The 19447-nt window shown below is 41.3% G+C and overlaps 1 protein-coding gene across 3 annotated transcripts in view; it reads left to right on the top strand.

Moving 5' to 3' along the window:
* CEP192 (centrosomal protein 192) overlaps positions 1-18435 on the top strand; it is a 79435-nt gene extending 61000 nt beyond the window's left edge. Inside the window, exons 34-40 of one of the 3 annotated variants that reach the window (XM_082667576.1) lie at positions 525-604; positions 1698-1793; positions 8714-8833; positions 9226-9347; positions 10790-10916; positions 11351-11409; positions 18038-18435. In XM_082667576.1, coding sequence (XP_082523702.1) covers positions 525-604; positions 1698-1793; positions 8714-8833; positions 9226-9347; positions 10790-10916; positions 11351-11409; positions 18038-18176 — 743 coding nt within the window. In that variant the 3' untranslated portion in view covers positions 18177-18435. Of the gene's footprint in view, positions 1-524; positions 605-1697; positions 1794-8713; positions 8834-9225; positions 9348-10786; positions 10917-11350; positions 11410-18037 lie in introns of all 3 variants that reach the window. The other 2 variants (XM_082667575.1, XM_082667577.1) reach the window with 2 other exon arrangements.
* Positions 18436-19447: the final 1012 nt, after the last annotated feature.

Genomic DNA, 19447 nt, shown 5'->3' with positions numbered 1-19447 from the left:
CCACTGCTTGTGCACTTGGTTGAGCCAAATCCCTACAGTTGATGTCTCTTCCCTTCTGTTCACCTGTCCCGTCTGTCAGCACGTCCTTTGCAGTCTGTCTTCAGAATAAACCCCACATCTGCCCTCTGACTTTCCTCCCTTGGCCATCAGCAGGCCTGGTGCATGCAGGTCACCCTGTGCGGCATCTCGGCCGAGGGCCACAGTGACATGGGCCAGGCTCTGCCCGCACTCTGACCCCGTGCAGCCTCTTAACCTGTGCAGCACCAGGGGTTCACGCATGGTGAAGACCCTGCTGTAGTTCTTCAGTAGCTTTTTGCATTGCACTTCCATTAAATACAAGATAGGGCATCTGTCTGACAGGACTTCGTTAGAAAATAATGTTATTCCTGTTGGACTCCAAGGGATCTAAGTGTATTTTTTCCCTGTGATGAGGTCAACACAGTATTTTTCCACAAATTATCCCACGAATCTGCTTGTTTATTTACCCCTCAAAGAGTTTGAGTTGTTAAATGTGTTCCTTTTAGGAAGTTACCTGGAACTTGAGAATCACGGTGACACAGAAGTGAGGTGGCACCTGTCATCCTTAGCCCCACCTTACGTCAAGGTCAGTAATAATTGCCTCAGATATACTCATTTTAATGTTTAACTTTATGCAGGATGTTTCAAAATCTGAATTATGAGCATATGTTGAGATTACTGGTTTTTGTTCCCCTGCATCATTTACTTAATTATCTTTGTAAGTGGGGCTAACCTGCCCAGTCGTGTTCACAAGGTGGTTTTGAGAGTCAAGTTAGAGAATGTATGTGAAAATACGTGCTTGCTCTGTTTCATGCTCTCTCCTGCAACTCTGCTTTTTATCTGAAATAACTATTTTGAAAAATATATAAAAGTTTTATACCAGGGCATTGTGTGTGTGCTTTTCTATCCTGAGTTCCAAGTGCTGCTGTGTGTTTTCACCTAGTGGGAGCGAGTGCAGAGACGGGATTGAACCTTCCTTGCCAGTGAGTCTTAGCCTGTGTGCCCTGCAAGTGGTGTCCGCCACTGGGCACCACCCGAGCCAAGTGTGTGGTCACGTGTGATGTGGCCGCTCTGCCCTTTTCTTGGTTTGACCATCATGGTTATGAGCCATAATGTTAACAAGACGTGTGTAAAAGATAGTGCTGGGGGCTTCCCTGATGGTGCAGTGGTTGAGAGTCCGCCTGCCGATGCAGGGGACGCGGGTTCGTACCCCGGTCTGGGAGGATCCCACATGCTGCGGAGCGGCTGGACCCGTGAGCCATGGCCGCTGGGCCTGCGCATCCGGAGGCTGTGCTCCGCAACGGGAGATGCCACAGCAGTGAGAGGCCCACGTACCGCAAAAAAAAAAAAAAGATAGTGCTGGGCCCACTGACAAAAAATGAAGCACAGGTATCGTATGGAGTGTTGAAACACATGCTCAGCAGGGTCTTCAGGGTCTTTGAGGAAATGGCAGTCCTCCGATGCGGGAGCAGCCTCCTCTCCTACAGAGCACTGCCGCCAGTGGTGGGATGAGGGTCTGCGTCAGGTGAGGCCTGGTGTGAGCCAAGCCCAGGGTGCTCCTGGCCCACCATGAAACAGGCTGGTTTGACCTCAATGACCGTGAAGGCAATGGTGTCACTGGAATAGATCCGCTTACTTTTTTGTTTTTTTATTTGATTGTTTAAACGGTGTCTTTGTAGGGAGTTGATGAAAGTGGAGATGTTTTTAGAGCTACCTATGCAGCATTCAGATGTTCTCCTATTTCTGGTGTACTGGAAAGCCATGGAGTCCAGAAGGTGAGTTCTGACACCTTTTCACAGCCGTCTGGTAAGAACACAGTGTTGGCTGGCCAGGAGTGCCTCATTGTTTCCACCCAGAAGAGTTCACTCCACCTGGACCAGTGCTGCTCACAGCCAGGCTGCTGCAGGAGCAGCTGCAGCACAGGTCAGCGCTCTGCTTCTTCAGCGGGACATCTTGTGTGAAACAAAACACCGTGCTTGGTGATGCGGTTGGTTTACATTCTGGTGTAAGCACTTCAAGTGGCCTCAGGTTGCCAGTGCTTAGAACACGCTTCTGGTAGCGTTGATCTAGACAGTGGTTTTGTTCACCAGCTGTAGTCAGAAAACTCTACCAGTGTTGCAGACCACTCAGTGTTCATGTGGGGTCAACAGTGTGTCTTCAGGGGCAAGTGTGACAGGTCCCTTTAGTACCACTGCCCTGGTAAGTTCTGGTTTGTTTGTAGCCCTGACCTGGCCCCTTCATGTATCTCGCAGGGATGCTAGTTGTTCACGTGGCCTCAGTAATACACTTTTCCTTTTTCATTCTAATAGCCAAAACTCATTTAAACTATAGCATTTACTTGATATGGGTCCAGTTCCTCAGAGATTCAAACTTGTAATAAGGTTTATTAGAACATAGTTGTGAGCTTGCAACTGACCATGAGAGAATTTTTGAGCAATGACAGAGTCACAAACTCTGTGTGCTTCACTGGATCTGTGTAACAGGTTTCCAGAGGGTTTCTGACTTTCTTGTAAAGACACAGAGTTCTACCAGCGTAGTTTATTTCACTTCCCAGACGACAAGCAGCTGAGCAGGGAGCACACGTTGCTCAGCAGAAGTTCTGCATCTGAAAGGAAGGTGCAGAGAAGCCCCAGCAGGAAAGTCGTGAGCTGTGCGTGGATCAGAAGACCTGATGGTATTAAAACAGCAGTGCTCCCTAAACTCATCTACAGGTCCCAATGAAAATCCCAGCTTGTTTTTAAGAGATTGACAGGCTGGTCCTAAAATTCATGTGGGTGTGCAAGGGACCCAGAATAACCAAAACAGTCTTGGAAAAGGATAAAGTTGGAGGTTTCACACTTCCCATTTTCAAAACCTACAAAGCTACGGTAATCAAAACAGTGTGGTATTGACATAAAGATAGACCTATAAAATATGTGATGTAGATGTGAAAGTCCCAAAAATAAATCCTCATATTTATGGTCAGCTGATTTTTCAATAAGGGACAATTCAACAGGGAAAGAATGTTTTTCAACAGTGGTGCTGGGACAGCTGGATATCCATGTGCAAAAGAATTAAATTCAACCCTTATCTCACACTATATATAAAAATTAACTTGAAGTGGACCATAGACCTACATGTAAGAGCTAAAGCTGTAAAACTGCTAGAAGATAACTGTTGATCTTCACCACTTTGGGTTAAGCATTGGTTTGTTAGATGTAACACCAATAAAGCTCAAGTAACAAAAGGAAAAATAGATGAATTATCAAAGTGTAAAACTTTATGCATCAAAGGACACGATTAAGAGTGTGAAAAGAAAACCCAGAGTATGGGAGAAAACATTTACAAATCATGTATTTGACAAAGTACTTGTATCCAGAGTGCATCAAGTGTATCCAGAGTGCATCAAAGTACTTGTATCCAGAGTGCAACAACTCAATAATATAAAGACAAATACCCAGTTTAAAAAATGGGCAGAAACTCTGAATAGACATTTTTCCAAAGAAGATATACCAGTGGCCAGTAAAGACATGAAAAGATGCTTAGAATCACTAGTCATTGGGGAAATGCAAATCAAAACCACAGTGAGATCACTTCATACTCACTAGGATGACTGTGATTTTAAAATAATAATAATAGTAATATCAAGTGTTGACAAGGATGTGGGGAAATTGGAACCCTCATACACTGCTGGTGGGAATGGAAAAGGGTGCAGCCACAGTGAAACCAGTTTGACAGTTCCTCAGTAAGTTAAAGGTAGAGTTACCATATGGTCCAACAATCACACTTCTGGATAAATACTCAAAAAAATTCAAAACCAGTGTTCAAACTTGTACACAAATGTTCATAGCAGCCTTGTTTACAATAGCTCAAAAAGGTAGAAATAACCCAAGTGTCTATCGACTGATAAGCAAAATGTGGTGTGTCCATACAATGAAATTTTATTTGGCAATAAAAGGAATGAAGTACTAATAACATGCTATCACGTGGATGAACATGCCAAGTGAAACCACAAAAGGCCAGATATTGTAAGGTTCAATTTATGGGAAATATCTAAAATGGTAAATCTGTAGAGGCAGAAAGTAGATTAGTGGTTGCTGGGGCTGGGAGTGAGGGTGGAGAATGGTGGGCAACTGCTCATGGCATGGGATTTCTTTTGGGATTGTTGTGAGTATTTTAAATTAGATTGTGGGCATGGTTGCACAGTTCTGGAGATACACTAAAAACCACTGACTACACCTAAAATGGGTGAATTATGTGGTATGTGAACAAAGCTGTAAAAAAAAAAAGAAAAATGAGGAATAGATTGTCTCCCAGGAATTTCTCGTCTTATAATAGTTGACATGGAAATGTAACCTCCGTGAGGTCTGTGGTTTTTGTTTTGTGCGTCACTGTGTATCCTGGACTGAAGTCGCTGCTCACCACATTGTCAGATCACATCTCTCAAATGCACTCTAGGTCTGGATACTTAATTTATGTGCACAGCACATCACTCTGGGACCCTTTAGGGAAGTATTACCAAAGAGCACAACTGTGGTTGTATAGAGTACTGATCCAGAAGGAAAAAACAATTAGTTCGTTATGACTGAGACACCATAATTGTGTGAAACGTTGGTCAGTGTGAGATGAGACTAAATGAGCCTAAGGCATGTTAGGGCTTGTTGTAGAACATGCAGTAGTGGTTTTCCCTCCTCTGTTTTTTATTCATTGGTGTTAGAGGAAGTGTAAGTGGGGTTTGTAGGAGGTGTGGTGCTGTGGTTCCAGTGGCTCCAGATGGTTGTGTGCTTGCACCATTCAGGGCATGGTTGTATCCATCCTTTCTGAATCCTCCCATTGCCCTGTCATCCATGTCCCCCACCCCGGTAGCTCCTGCCTCTGTGCTCCCAGCCTGCAGGCCCAGTTGTTTCTTAGATTCCGTGTCCACAGAAATTAGGTCAATGAAGCATTTTAATGTTAAGTCCAGACTCAAAGATACCGATTTATTGTTATCCTAACTAGGAATCAGTATTTTTAACACTAAACATTTAATTAAAAAGCTCTTAACGCTGGTAAAATTTATAAAATACTGTTTTAAAATACTTCAACTTCCTCACTGTTGACCTTTGACATGCTGCACACAAAGATTTTGTGTGTTTGACTTGGAGCTGTGTGGTCGGGGTGATGTTCTGAAGTGAGTTAGGGTAAGAGCTGCTCTGGTGGGCACAGCATCCTGGCTCCTCTGCCTCTGCTCCCACACCCACCCCTTCCTTCCTGTGGACCCTCTCGTCCCCTGCAGTCAGTGAGGTGTGAGGCCTTAGTCCTTCACCACTTGGCCAGCAGTGGGTCCCATAAGCATTTCCATGGAAGTCTGCATTGTATTTTGGGGGGTGTCAGACCTTCCTCATTTAGGTCTTGTACTCTAGAATTTTTTAATAACTTTTTTTTAAGAGTTTGCATTATTTTAACATTTTATTTCTATTTTTTGAAATATTGTTGTACAATAGCATATGTTACAGGTGTACAATATAATGATTCACAATTTTTAAAGGTTATACTCCATTTGTTATTGTGCAATATTGGCTATATTCCCCATGTTGTACAATATATCCTTGTAGCTTATTTATACCTAAAGAGTTAGTACCTCTTAATCCACTACCCCTATGTTGCCCCTCCCCGCTTCCTTTTCCCCACTGGTAACCACTAGTTTGTTGCCTACATCTGTGAGTCTGCTTATTTTTTATTTGTTGCATTTTTTAGATTCCATAGATAAGTGATATCATACAGTATTTATCTTTCTTTCTCTGACTTTTTTCACTTAGTACAATGCCTTCCAAATCCATGCAAATGGCATGCAAATGGCATGATTTTATTCTTTTTCATGGATGAGTAATATTCCATTGTGTGTATATGTATGTGTGTGTATATATATACATATATATACACACACATACACACACACATATATATTACTACATCTTCTCTATCCATTCATCTATTCATGGACACTTACGTTCCTTCCATGTCTTGGCAATTGTAAGTAGTGCTTCTGTGAACATTGGGGTGCATGTATCTTTTCAAATTAGTGTTTTTAGTTTTTAATTTTTTGGGTAAATACTCAGGAGTGGAATCACTGCATCATATGACAGTTCTATTTTTAGTTTTTTGAGAAACCTTCATACTTTTCTCCATAGTGGCTGCACTAGTTTACATTTCCACCAACAGTGTACTAGGGTTTCCTTTTCTCTACATTCTCGCCAATATTTGTTATTTGTGTTCTTTTTTTGATGATAGCCATTCTAACAGGTGTGAGGTGATATCTCATTGTGGTTTTGATTTGCATTTCCCTGGTGATTAGTGATGTTGAGCATCTTTTCATGTGCCTGTTGGCCATCTGCATTTCCTCTTTGAATAAATGTCTATTCAGTTCTTCTGCCCATTTTTTAATCAGTTGTTTGATTTTTTTGATGTTGAGTTGTGTGAGGTTTTTATATATGTTGGATATTAACTCCTTACTGGTCATATCATTTGCAAATATTTTCTCCCTTTAGTAGGTTGTCTTTTCATTTTGTTGATGGTTTCCTTTGCTGTGCAAAAGCTTTTAAGTTTAATTAGGTCCTATTTGTTTATTTTTGCTTTTATTTCCTTTACCTTAGGAGACAGATCCAAAAAAAGTACTGCTATGATTAATGTCAAAGAGTGTTCTGCCTTTGTTTTCCTGTAGCAGTTTTATGGTTTCTGGTCTTTAATCCATCTTGAGTTTATTTTTGTATATGGTGTTAAAGAATGTTCCAATTTCATTCTCTTACATGTAGCTGTGCAGTTTTCCCAGAACCACTTACTGAGGAGACTGTCCTTTCTCCATTTTATACTCTTACCTCCTTTGTTGTAGATAATTGACCATAGATGGGTGGTTTTATTTCTGAGCTTTTTGTCCTGTTCCATAGATCTATGTGTCTGTTTTGGAGCCAGTACCATGCTGTTTTTGATTACTGTAGCTTTGTGGTATAGTGAATTCTACCAAACATTTAGAGAAGAGTTAACACCTCTCCTTCTCAAACTATTCCAAAAAATTGCAGAGGAAAGAACACTTTGTAATTCATTCTATGAGGCCATCATCACCCTGTTATCAAAACCAGGCAAAGATATCACACAAAGAAGAAAATTACAGACTAATATCACTGGTGAACATGGATGCAAAAATCCTCAAAAAAGTACTAGCAAACTGAATCCAACAATACATTAAAAGGATCATACACCATGATGAAGTGGGATTTATCCCAGGGATGCAAGGATTTTTCAATATCTGTAAATCAGTCAGTGTGATACACCACATCAACACATTGAAGAATAAAAACCATATGATCAGGGACTTCCCTGGCAGCGCAGTGGTTAAGAATCCGCCTGCCATTGCAGGGGACACGGGTTTGATCCCGGGTCTGGGAAGATCCCACATGCCGTGGAGCAACTAACTAAGCCTGTGCGCCACAACTACTGAAGCCCACGTGCCTAGAGCCTGTGCTCCGCAACAAGAGAAGCAACCGCAATGAGAAGCCCGTGCACCACAACAAAGAGTAGCCCCTGCTCGCCGCAACTAGAGAAAGCCTGCGCACAGCAACGAAGACCCAAAGCAGCCAAAATAATGAATTGATCAATCAATTAATTAAAAACAAAAAATATATATGATCATCTCAATAGATGTAGAAAAAGCTTTTGATAAAATTCAACATCCGTTTATGATTTAAAACTCTTCAGAAAGTGGGAACATACCTCAACATTATAAATGCCGTATTTGACAAACCCACAGGTAACATCATACTCAACGGTGAAAAGTTGAAAGCATTCCCTCTTAGGTCAGAAACAAGACAAGAATGTCCACTCTCGCTACTGTTATTCAACATAGTTTTGGAAGTCCTAGCCACGGTAATCAGAGAAGAAAGAGAGATAAAATGGATCCAAATTGGAAAAGAAGTAAAACTCACTGTTTCCATATGATACGATACTATGCTTAGAAAATCCTGAAGATTTTCTATACCAGAAAACTAGAACTTATTATGAATTTGCTAAAGTTGCAGGATACAAAATTAACATACAGAAATCTGTTACATTTCTGTACAGTAACAACAAACTATCAGAAAGGGAAAAGGAAACAATCCCATTTACCATTGCATCAAGAAGAATAAAATACTTAGGAATAAACCTACCTAAGGAGGCAAAAGACCTGTACTCAGAAAACTGTAAGACACTGATGAAAGAAATTAAAGATGACAACAGATGTACTGTGTTCTTGGATTGGAAGAATTAATATTATTAAAATGACCATACTACCCAAGGCAATCTATAGATTCAGTGCAATCCCTATCAAAATAACAATGGCATTTTTCACAGAACTAGTACAAAAAATTTTTAAATTTGATTGGAAACACGAAAGACCCCAGATAGCCAAAGCAGTCTTGAGAAAGAAAGATGGAGCTGGAGCAGTCAGGCTTCCTGACTTTAGACTGTACTACAGAGCTACAGTAATTAATAACTTTTTTTAAATTAAAAAATTTACATTTTGAGGAATATGTTACTTAAAGCCTTAAAGAAAAGTATACTTGGATCTGATTAGTGGCAGAATTAGCCAAAGCAAAGACATTTTTCCCTTCAAGTTTTTCATACCACACTTTGAATTGGTAATCTAACTGCATGTGTGTAAGGTTCCGTGTCTGAATTTCTCTCCTGGATGTGTTGTTTGTAGGTCTCCATCACGTTTTTGCCCAGAGATAGAGGAGACTATGCCCAGTTTTGGGACGTTGAGTGTCACCCTCTTAAAGAGCCTCACCTGAAGCACACCTTGAGATTCCAGCTCTCTGGACACGTGAGTGTTACACTGAATTTAAGTAAATTATTGGGTGTGTTTTTTTAAAGACACCAAGGGAAACTGGCATGAAAAACTGGCCTGTTGTTTTTGGTATTATTGTTATCCCATTAATTCTGTTATAGATTCTTACCATCTTAGTTTTCTTACGTGTCTTTATTGATTGGCTCTATGAAATTTGTTTGCCTTAATTAGGTAAGATTGTGTGTTTGTGTGTGTGTGTGAGAAAGAGAGAGAGAAAGAAACAGTGCAAGATAAAGCATTTTGTGATTAAAGGAATTTAGAAATCTTAAATCTCCTTTTTAAAAATTAGGAAGGAAGTAATAGAATTCAAATAGGTAAGTGTCCACATGTTTATTTCTCCTCCTCCACCCTGTGTTTTTTTTATACAGAGTGTCAAAGCAGAACGTGAGCTTGAAAATTCACGCATTTCCACAAATAGCCTCATTAAAATAGATAATTTACTTAAGCCCCGAAGACAACCTGTATCAGAGGCGTCTGCTCTCATACCTGGGTATGTTGTTTCTGTCATTCTCATGAATTTTTCCCAGGGCTTTATTGAGGTATAATTACATTCGGTAAAATGCCCAGTGGCTTACCTGTGATTGACGTACGTCACCCCCACTGCAGCCAGGTAGAGACCGTTTCTCTCTCCTGGAGCGTCCTCACATGCATGCCTCTCTGCAGCCACCCACACCCTCACCCAGGATTTGTTCTGTTCCTGTGTGTTGCCATAGTTTTGGGGAATTTCATGCACATGTGCACTCAAGTTGTGTCTGGCTTTCACTTAACGTAGTGATTTCGGGATCATCCGTGTTGGTGAGTGTACCTATGGTTTGTTCCTTTCGTTGTTGAGTTCTCGTTCCCCATCATAGGAGCACATCACGATTGTTTCATTTTCCTTTTAGCATTTGGTGGCTTCTGACTTGGAGCCCTTGTGAATGAAGGTGCAGTGAATATTATTATATGTGTATTTCTGTGGACATATTTTTTCATTTCTTTTGGGTAAAAATATCTAAGAGTAGAATTGCTGGGTCATACGGTAGAAATTTATTTAACCTTAAACTGCCAAAGAATGTTCCCAAAGTAGCTGTTCCAATTTACATTCCAAAACACAGTGTATGAAAGTAGATTCTTAAAAACTTCGAAAAATGTATGTTATACCAGCAGCTTACAAAGCTTTAATGGTAGTATGTAAATGTTTTACCTAATGAAAAAAAAAATTTTTTTTTCAGGGATATGTTTTTTTTTAACTTTTTTTAAATTGAAGTATAGTTGATTTACAGTGTTGTATTAATTCCTGCTGCACAGCAAAGCAATTCAGTTATACATATATATACATTCTTTTTTTAATATTCTTCTCCATTATGGTTTATTACAGGATATTGAATATAGTTCCCTGTGCTATACAGTAGGACCTTGTTGTTTATCCATTCTCTGTATAAAAGCTTACATCTGCTAACCCCAACCTCCCACTCCATCTTCCCCCACCCCCCTCCCTCTTGGCAACCTCCAGTCTGTTCTCTATGTCCATGAGTCTGTTTCTGTTTCTTAGATATGATCATGTGTGTCGTATTTTAGATTCCACATATAAGTGATATCATATGGTATTTGTCTTTTTCTTTCTGACTTACATGAAAATGTTTCTTATAATCTTTAGTTAACTAACATTTAGGTCTAACTTAGTTGTGGAGGAAGGTGCTTGTAAGGAAAATATGTTAAGTTCCTCTCAGGGAGGAGGAAGCGCTGCTGCTGTCTCAGCTGCTTCCCCGCACCCCTGGACACTTCCTGCCGCCAGCAGTTTGTCTTAACACACATTAGTCAGTCGCCTTTACAGAGCTACTTTAACTGAGTTGCGGAAGAAAACAAAGCCACACTTCATAATGTAATATATACAAATAGTTTAAGTTACTATGGATTTTAAATAGTTAACCTTCAGACCTATCTCCATAGCAGGCAGCTTGACCTCATCCACCGTGGAGTTTATGCCCCAGAAGATGTGTATCGGTTTCTGCCAACGAGAGTTGGGGAGTCAAGGACGTTGAAAGTCAATTTGCGAAATAATTCTTTTATTACACACTTGGTAAGTTGGAAATCTTGCTGTGGGTTTTGGAAAAGTAAGTGTATTCTACTATTTGATAAACATTTTCCTGATAATTAGAAGCTTGTTTTATAGATTAAGTTATAATAGTTAAGTTTTAAAATGCCTTAATACCGTTATTTGAAAAGAAACTCAAGTGAATTTCATGATCCTTTACCTGAAAATTATTTAGTATTTGTTTTCATATTTTCATTTTTTAATTTTTCCTCTTGTTTTCTTCTGTACTATCACACCAACATATTTCTGGATAACATTTACTCCAGTTAGAACTAGAATAAACTCATTAAACTTCCCCTAAGTGTTTTCATGAGCATTTATTGTTTTACCTCATTTTGTGGCTATACGGTATGTTGATTTAAGTATGCACAAATATCTAACTTGTATAACTTCATAAAATGTTTCATATTAAATTCCAGCTCAAGTTTTTAAGTCCCAGAGAACCTTTCTACGTCAAACATTCAAAATATTCTTTGAGGTGAGTTTATCATAAATCAAAATGTTCTCATCCTAGTGCAGGTCTTTGTGTTCAGGAGCCTGAGATTGCTCTTGGGGGTTAGGACTGTGAGGTCTGTCTCTGTTGCAACCCCTCATCCTCCTCACCAACACCACAGAGCACCAAGAACGTGGTGAAGGAGACAAGGAACCTGCTAGGGAAACAGTCCGTGACCTGTGGGTACGTGTGGCGAGTAGCAACTCAAACTTGCGCAGTGTTTGGACTTAGTGCGTGACTCCTGTTTCCCAGTATTTTGACAGCCATATACTTACATAGAACCTTAATTATCTTGTGATTAACTTTAGAGTGATTTCTGCGTCACATGTTATTTTCACTACACTGAGAATCAGGGATTTAAATTTTAACTAATTAGGACAAAAACCTTCCCAGATTAATTGGGAAAATTTTATTATCCTATTTTCCAGTTGTCATTCTTCAAATAACCCTGTATTGTTCTTAAATCAGGGCTACATTTTCTTGTCATCCTTGCTTATTTTCTTTTTTTAAAAATGTGTTTGTTTTTATTTATTTTTAAGGTATATGTATGTATATATATTCTTTCAGTTTTATTGACATAATTGGCATACAGCACTGTGTAAGTTTGAGGTATACAGCATAATGATTTGACTTACATACATGATGAAATGATTATCACAATAAGTTTTGTGAACACCATCATCTCGTATAGATACAAAATTAAAGACATAGAAAAAATTTTTTTTCCTGCGATGTGAACTGTTAGGATTTATTCTCTTAACAACTTTCATATATAATGTACAACATGTTCAGTATATTTATCGTGTTGTACATCACATCCCTGGTACGTACTTAACCTTACAACTGGAAGTTTGTACTTTTTGACTGTCTCATCATCCAGTTCTCCCTCCCCCAACCCCCTGCCTCTGGTAACCACAAATCTGATCTTTTCTATGCATTTGTTTTTGAAGTATAATTGACCTACAACACTGTTAATTCCTGTATTTCTATATGTTTTTATTTCTATACGTTTGAAACTGATTACCACACTAAATCTAGGATGATACATTACCACACAAAGATATTACATAGTTATTGACTATATTCCCCACGCTGTACATTTCATACATGTGATTCATTTATTTTGGAACTGTGGACGTTTGTATCTCTTAATCTCCCTCACCTATTTCTTTCTTCCTCCTACCCCCATCCCCTCTGGCAACCACCTGTTTTGTCTTTGTATCTATGACTCTATTTCTGTTTTGTTATATTTGTTCATTTGTTTTGTTTTTTAGATTCCACATGGAAGTGAAATCATACAGTATTTGTCTCTCTCTGACTTATTTCACTTAGCATAATATCCTCCAGGTCCATTCATGTTATTGCAAATGGCAAGATTTCACTCTTCTTTATGGCTGAGTAGTATTCCACTGTGTATCTACACCACATCTTTATCCGTTCATCTGTTGATGGGCACTTGGGTTGCTTCCATATAATACCTTTTTCCATCCTCTCACTGTCAGTCTATGAGTGTCTTTAGATCTTAAGTGACTTTTGTAGCAGCATATATACGGGCCTTGTTTTTGTATCCATTCAGCTGCTCTTTTGACTGGAGCATTGAATCCATTTACATGTAAAGTAATTATTGATAGGTATGTACTTACTGCCATTTTGTTAATTGTTTTAGGGTCTTGCTAATTTTCTTTTTCCATATGATGTACATAAAGGCTGAAATCTCAAACTGGGTTGTCACTGTTATTTAGAATTTTAACAGTAGAGTTCTGTTGCACTTAATACTGAAAAATAATTTTATCTTCATCTTTGAATCTTTAATTAAACAATTTAGTTATTATAAGATCTTTCATTTTAGCATCAAGAGGCTGTCCCAGAAACATGTTATATTTTGTGAAAACTTGGCCCACTTGCAGGCATTCAAGGGCTGTCTCTGAGTTACTAGCCCAGCAGCACTGACTCAGAAGCTTACACTTACCTCCAGATACTGGAAGATGAGTCGTGGGGACCGTTCTCTCCACCTCTCGTCCTTTCTTCCCCTTCTCGTCCCCCCTCCCCCATCCCATGTGCTATGAAACCTGCCTCTCAGGAGCCCAACCTAAAGGCACGAGTTGTGCAGAGTCAGCAATGAATATACCTAGAAAGCTACCATGGACTTAACTTCTCTGAGCCTCAGTTTCCTAATTGAAATGGAGATGAAAAGCCACTGGCAGCCTGGACTCGTTACAGGAGTATGTGAGAGGTGGTCCTGGGGAGCCCCAGCAGGACCCACAATGTCGATAGAGCATCACGGTTTCTGTCGGTGCTTTCCCAGCGGGTCCCTTCAGTGAGAACATGGATGAGGGGGGCCTGGGTTTACAGCACTCCTAAGGCTGAGCTTTCCCGCTTTTCTGCCCTGAGCTCTTGTCTGTGGGTCCCTCCCATGACGGCCTGAGACTGGCGACATTCCACAGTCAGTAGAGTAGGTTGGCTCTGCTGAACTGAGGCAGAGCTGCAGAAACAATTCACCTATTTAAAAATAGGTTGTTTAAATTCCCAATTGTGACACTTTTTAGTAACAGAGTACAAATTGATAGTAAGTGATCTGTCCTGAACACCGTTATTATCTGAATTTGAACTTTATCATAACGGCCTTATTAACTCTGCTTCCCGTTTACTCTGTGTCTCGTTCACATCCCTGAGCTTGGTCAGCGTTTTGCAGGTGTGTGTCTTTAAACGTGAAGCAGAGGGGGTGGAATACTTATGTGTAAACCAGTGTATACCTGTCACAGCTTACTGGACGGGCTTCAGATTTTTGTTTCAAGGAGCTTTTATCTTTAAAAAAGTCTTTTTAAAAAAAGTTCAAGAAACCTTCAGATTTAAAAAAAATTCCCTTGAAGAGCCTAGCAGCTTTTTAAAAAACACTGTTTGCATTCAGCTCATCTACAGTTTTGGTAAGGACTCATTACTTACAATAACTTGTTAAATTACTTGGCTTTATGTCACTTGCCCATTTTATGGCTGAAGGATGATGCAGTCAACTTACCTGGAGATAAACATTCCTTTTTCAGCTTTCATCATTAAATACACTGTAGTTTCAAATTCTCTTCTGATGTTATGTTCTTTGCTTAATTTGCTTTCACAGATTTTTAAAAAGTGAATTATATTTTAGCTGAAATTTGTAAATCAGCTCCTTCTTGATCCTTTGTAGAAAAAGAACCTGTTTGTGTTCGATCCCAATAGCATTACATGCGGCAGCCTCTGGCCTAGCAGGGCTGTAGGGACCAGCCAGCTGAGTGAGGCCCACAGGCAGTTTGTGGTCACCAGTGAGCTGTTAGACCTTCACAGGAGACCACACGACCTAAATTGAAATGTAATTTTGGCAGTTAACATGTCAGAGTATTTTCATAATTGCCACCTTCAGTTTCCTTCTCCTACCCCTGTGACCAGCGGGTAGTGTCCTCCTTCCTCGTGTGCCTGGGTGCCCATCTTGTGTCCCAGCAGCACTTCCTCCTCCTCATCACGCACAGCTCCCTGCAGTGCTGTTGACATGACAGGCGTGATGCTTAAAGCATTCCTAACAAGGAACCTTTATAAATGAGATGGCGTTTTGCTTAGTTTCAACTTGTCTAAAAACCAATTTTAAAATATAAAATGTGTTCATTCTAGTAATCTAAAAGTAGACATTTTTATAGAGTTGAACTTGGTGACTTGCCATTCCAGTGCTAGAACATTTTAAGCTGTCCTGAATTAGACACTCAGTGCTTTTCTCTGCAGCCTAGGTCATGTCACAACATCTAAGAGAACTTAGAAACATGAGAAACTATTTTGTAATTAAGCAAAATTCGGGCAGTTTACATAAGCTAGCATTTAAAATAGCATCACAAGATACATTTTGTTTGCTTATACTCTTCAAACATATTATTTTAAAATGTTTTTAACTTTTTATACTTTGAAAAGAAATTTAAATAAGGTAATTTTATACTTTATTGGTGGCAGGTAAAGTTATTCTGATGCATTTCATTATGGAACTTAGGATAAATATATAATGTTACAGATTCCAGCATCAACTTTAATAATTAGCAACTCAGTGTAAACTTGATGAAATATGAATAAGAAAACCATGCGTGCAAAGCAGTAACTTTGATCTGTTCAACAAGGTGAAGTAAACTCTAAGTCGTAGAAAAGTCTTCTCTCATGACATGTCCGTAGGCTTAAGTCTTAAGTCTTACGTAAAGGAAGGTGGGAAAGCTGGTTTTTTCATATGTAAGAATGACTTCTTTCTATTTCGGAGAAGTAGCGGTTTGTCAGCTCTCTTCAGTGTCCACTCTCCTAAAGTGGAGCTCACCTGAGAATTCTTCCGCAAACTGAGGCAGGGGCTGCTGTCAGTGCAGGCGCGGAGGGCTTTGTACCTGTCCCGAGAACGAGACTGTTGGACCCTGGACGGGCTCATGAGCTGTAGGGGGCCAGTATGGCGAGGCTGGCCTCAGCGGGTAGACAGTCTGTGGCGGGTAGACAGTCTGTGCCGAGGCTCCTGGGGAGCCCCTCCCTGTCCCCTGTGGTCACGTTCTCTTCCTCAGGGGCCGCTTGCCCTGGGACCCGTGAACCCCACTCCCCAAGTAGTAGCGCGGCTTCCGTCACCTCGGGTACGCCCTCCCAGGAGGCCCCTCTCCCGGGCTGTCCTCGTGCGGTGGGGACTGTCAGCTGACTGCAGATCAGTAGGCGGGAGCCCCGCACGTCCTGGGGGTTTTGCCTTAGGCGGAGGTGCTGGGGGAGGGCGTGTGTTGGGCAGGTTTATGTCATCCACGGAAAGCGGTAGATTGTGAAGGAGCTAATGGAAAAGGAGCATTAATGAGCAGTTTTTTGGTAAAGGTTCTGTCTTGGGCTGTAGGTGATCATCTCTTTCTCATGTCTTTTTAAGAAGAATTTGTTGTGTTTCCACTTACCCCCGAAAGCATCCTCTGTTAACTTTGTTCAAGTCTAATCTCTGCTGAGACATTGCAGCTAAGGCCCCGTCTGCTGGGCTCACAGCAGCGCATGCAGGTCCTGGTGAGCCAGCCCCTGCGGCTGAGCGGCCAGGCCCTGCTGTGTCCTTCAGAGGGAAGCCAGGGAGCAGCAAAGTGCTCATTTTAAGTTAAAGAAAAAGAAAAATTACGGTTGCTGTAATTTGTAGGTTCATGGGCATGAGGGGTGAGGGGGTTCCGGGCACCCCGCCGGCCCTGCCTCTGTACCTCCTGCTGCTTGCTCTGGGGCCTCTGCTGCAAAATTCGTCATTGGATGGTAGGAGGTTTTGAACTAGATCTCTGTGTTGTGTCTATGTGCTTTCCTATTACGTGTTCCCGTGTGTGTGTGTGTGTGTGTGTGTGTGCAGTGTGTTTATATGTGTGTGGTGTGTGTATGTGAGTGTGCGTGTGTATATGTGTGTGTGAGTGTGCATGTGTGTGGGGTGTGAGTGTGTGCTGTGGGGGGGTGGGAGTGTGCATGTGTATGTGAGTGTGCATGTGTGTGGAGAGAGCGTAAAGCCCTCTTGGTAACAGCACAGTCACTGCTTCGCCGCACTGCTGGTGCTGGAGTTGTGTGAATCCGTGGTTCTTTTTAAGTTGCACCCCCCATTTATTCAGTGTCTGTAAATCTAAAGCAGGGGATACATGTTTGTCATAATATGTTTTTCAAAACCCTTCCTCAGTTAAATATGGGTTTCTTTATTCCATGTTAATAATGAGATCCTCTAGAGATTTACTTGGGGTATTTTAATGCTTTTAGTAATTCATAAGTTAAAAAAGCCTCTTAGGTTGGCAGATTGTACTACGTCATTCTGAGGATTGAGATGCTAACATGAAAGAGAAAATTGTCCTTTGTCAGTGCCGTCGAAAGGTACCAGTTTTTTTAAAGGCACCTTAACTTTGATGTGGGGAAATGAGGTAAATGCATTGGGGGAAAATGACCCAGACTTTAAATATGTATATTCTGCGTTATCAGTTACATGCAGGAAAAGGGGTTTGAAATACTTAGACTGTTTTCTGAATTTCTAGCCCACTGTGCTGGGTTCATCAGGAAACATGCTGGAAACAAAAGCACAGGTCAGATCCAATGGCTGATCCTGAACACGTGTGGTTGAGATCAAGGGCGGGGCCCCTGCCCTCTGAGGAGAGTCTGAAAGCTGTAAAGTTTCACTCAAAAATGATTAAGACAGAAAGTTGGTGACATCACACAGGTGTGGGAAAGTGCCTTTGTCTCATTCCCTGGGAATAAAGGTGTATTTTTGAAGCTTTTGGGACCTCGTTTTATGAGCAAAAACAACCCCCCGCCCATGTACTACTTTTAAGCACAGGGCATTCATTACCTGCCTCGATAGAATCTGAAAATAAATTTTCAAGAAGACTTTTGGAAGGTTTCATATGAAATTTGGAGCAAAACCCACCAGCCCTGTAAATGTTGGTCCTGCTGCCCCGGGGGCGGTTGGTGGCACGTGCTCCCTGACCTTTCGGGGGCCGGTGGCCTCCTGCTTCTACAGATGCAGCACCAGGCCCTGGGCCTCTTGGCTCCTGCTTCCTTGACCGTGTTTGCTCTCCGCCAGGCATCGTGAGGCTGGAGGGGCTCCGTGTGCCGTGGCCTTGGTGTTGACACCCCTTTCTCTCTGCAGAGCCCAGCACTACATCAACATGCCTGTGCAGTTCAAGCCCAGGTCTGTGGGCAAGTTTGAAGCTTTGCTCGTTGTTCAAACCGACGAAGGCAAGAGTGTCGCCGTTCGACTCATTGGTGAAGCTCTTGGGAAAAGTTAACTAGAGTCCACTTTGTGTAAAGTAAATGACATAAGTTATATTTTGGTAACTTCATTTTTTTCTATACTACAGTTACGCCTTTGTATATATTTTGTATGATAAATTGGATGTCTATAACTATAGATTTGTTCTTTTGAGAAGCTAATACTGAAGACCTGACTAAAATAATCATGTAACTATCCTACAGTATTGTACTTAACTTTTACAGGGGAGAAGAGAGTTCTATTTTTGCATTGATTATGATATTCTGAATAAATATGGCGTATATTTTAGTTGGTATATCCAGAAATAAACTTAATTTCCATTGAATTTGGTGGTTTTTTATATGCTGTCATGTAGACATTAGAATATCACTTTATTCTGCTAATTATTTCCAAGCGCCTTGGTCTGTTCTGTGATTTTTCTCCTCCATTACAGTTCTGTTTCCCTTAAGAAATTCCTTCTTGGTTCCTTTGTCTTTTAGCTAATTGCCCAGAGTAGAAAGGAAAGCTTCCTTTCAAAGAAATTGTCTTTCTCCGGAGTGGGGCAGGCTCCACGTTCTGTGCAGACACATTGGAGAGGTTGATGGTATATTTTAAGAGAGCGTTTATTGAAATTAAAGCTGGATGGGACAACTCCAGAATCCGGTGTAGAAGGGCACTGCCATCAGGTACCAGAGGGACCCGGGGCACAGGGAGTGAGGGCAGTGAGCCGCCCGAGGGGACGGAGTGCTCTCCTGCTGTGATGTTCCCTGGTTCTACCAGGAGAGACGTGAGTATTAATTGCTCTGTGGCCATTGCTGGTGAGTGGTTGTGCAGCAGCGTGGGGGTCGCAGCCGGGTATTATCGATGGAGCAGAAGGACCTCGGAGGGTGTGCAGAGCTGCCAGGAGGGCTCTAACCCCCAGCATTTACAACCGCGACAGAGAAACACTCTCCTTCCTGAGCACAGATTTAAGACAGTCTTATACGTCTGCCACATGGGTCAGTAATCACAGGTGAAGGGTAGAGGCAGTCCCACAACTGTTGATCCCTCTGTGATTAAAACTGCTCTCCTTCAGTGTCAGCTCTCTTCAATGTCCACACTCCTAAAGTGGACACTTCCCTGTTTTGTTTCCTCTTTAGATTTTTCATTTCATGCCCAGGGAAAGATCTGGGACAGGGGATCCTGTAAGTCTTTAACTGCGCCCTGAGCCCACTGAGCACTGGGCCGTGTTCCCATCTCTGACGCCCGTGGACGCTCGTGCAGACGGGAGGGGTGCGGCGCGGACGCCCCGCAGGGGCAGGCACGACC

The sequence above is a fragment of the Grampus griseus genome, assembly GCF_964374135.1.
Source record: "Grampus griseus genome assembly, chromosome: 12".
Taxonomy (NCBI): Eukaryota; Metazoa; Chordata; class Mammalia; order Artiodactyla; family Delphinidae; genus Grampus; species Grampus griseus.
The sequence above is the reverse complement of the archived record's forward strand: the minus strand, read 5'-3'. Positions and strand labels throughout refer to the sequence as shown.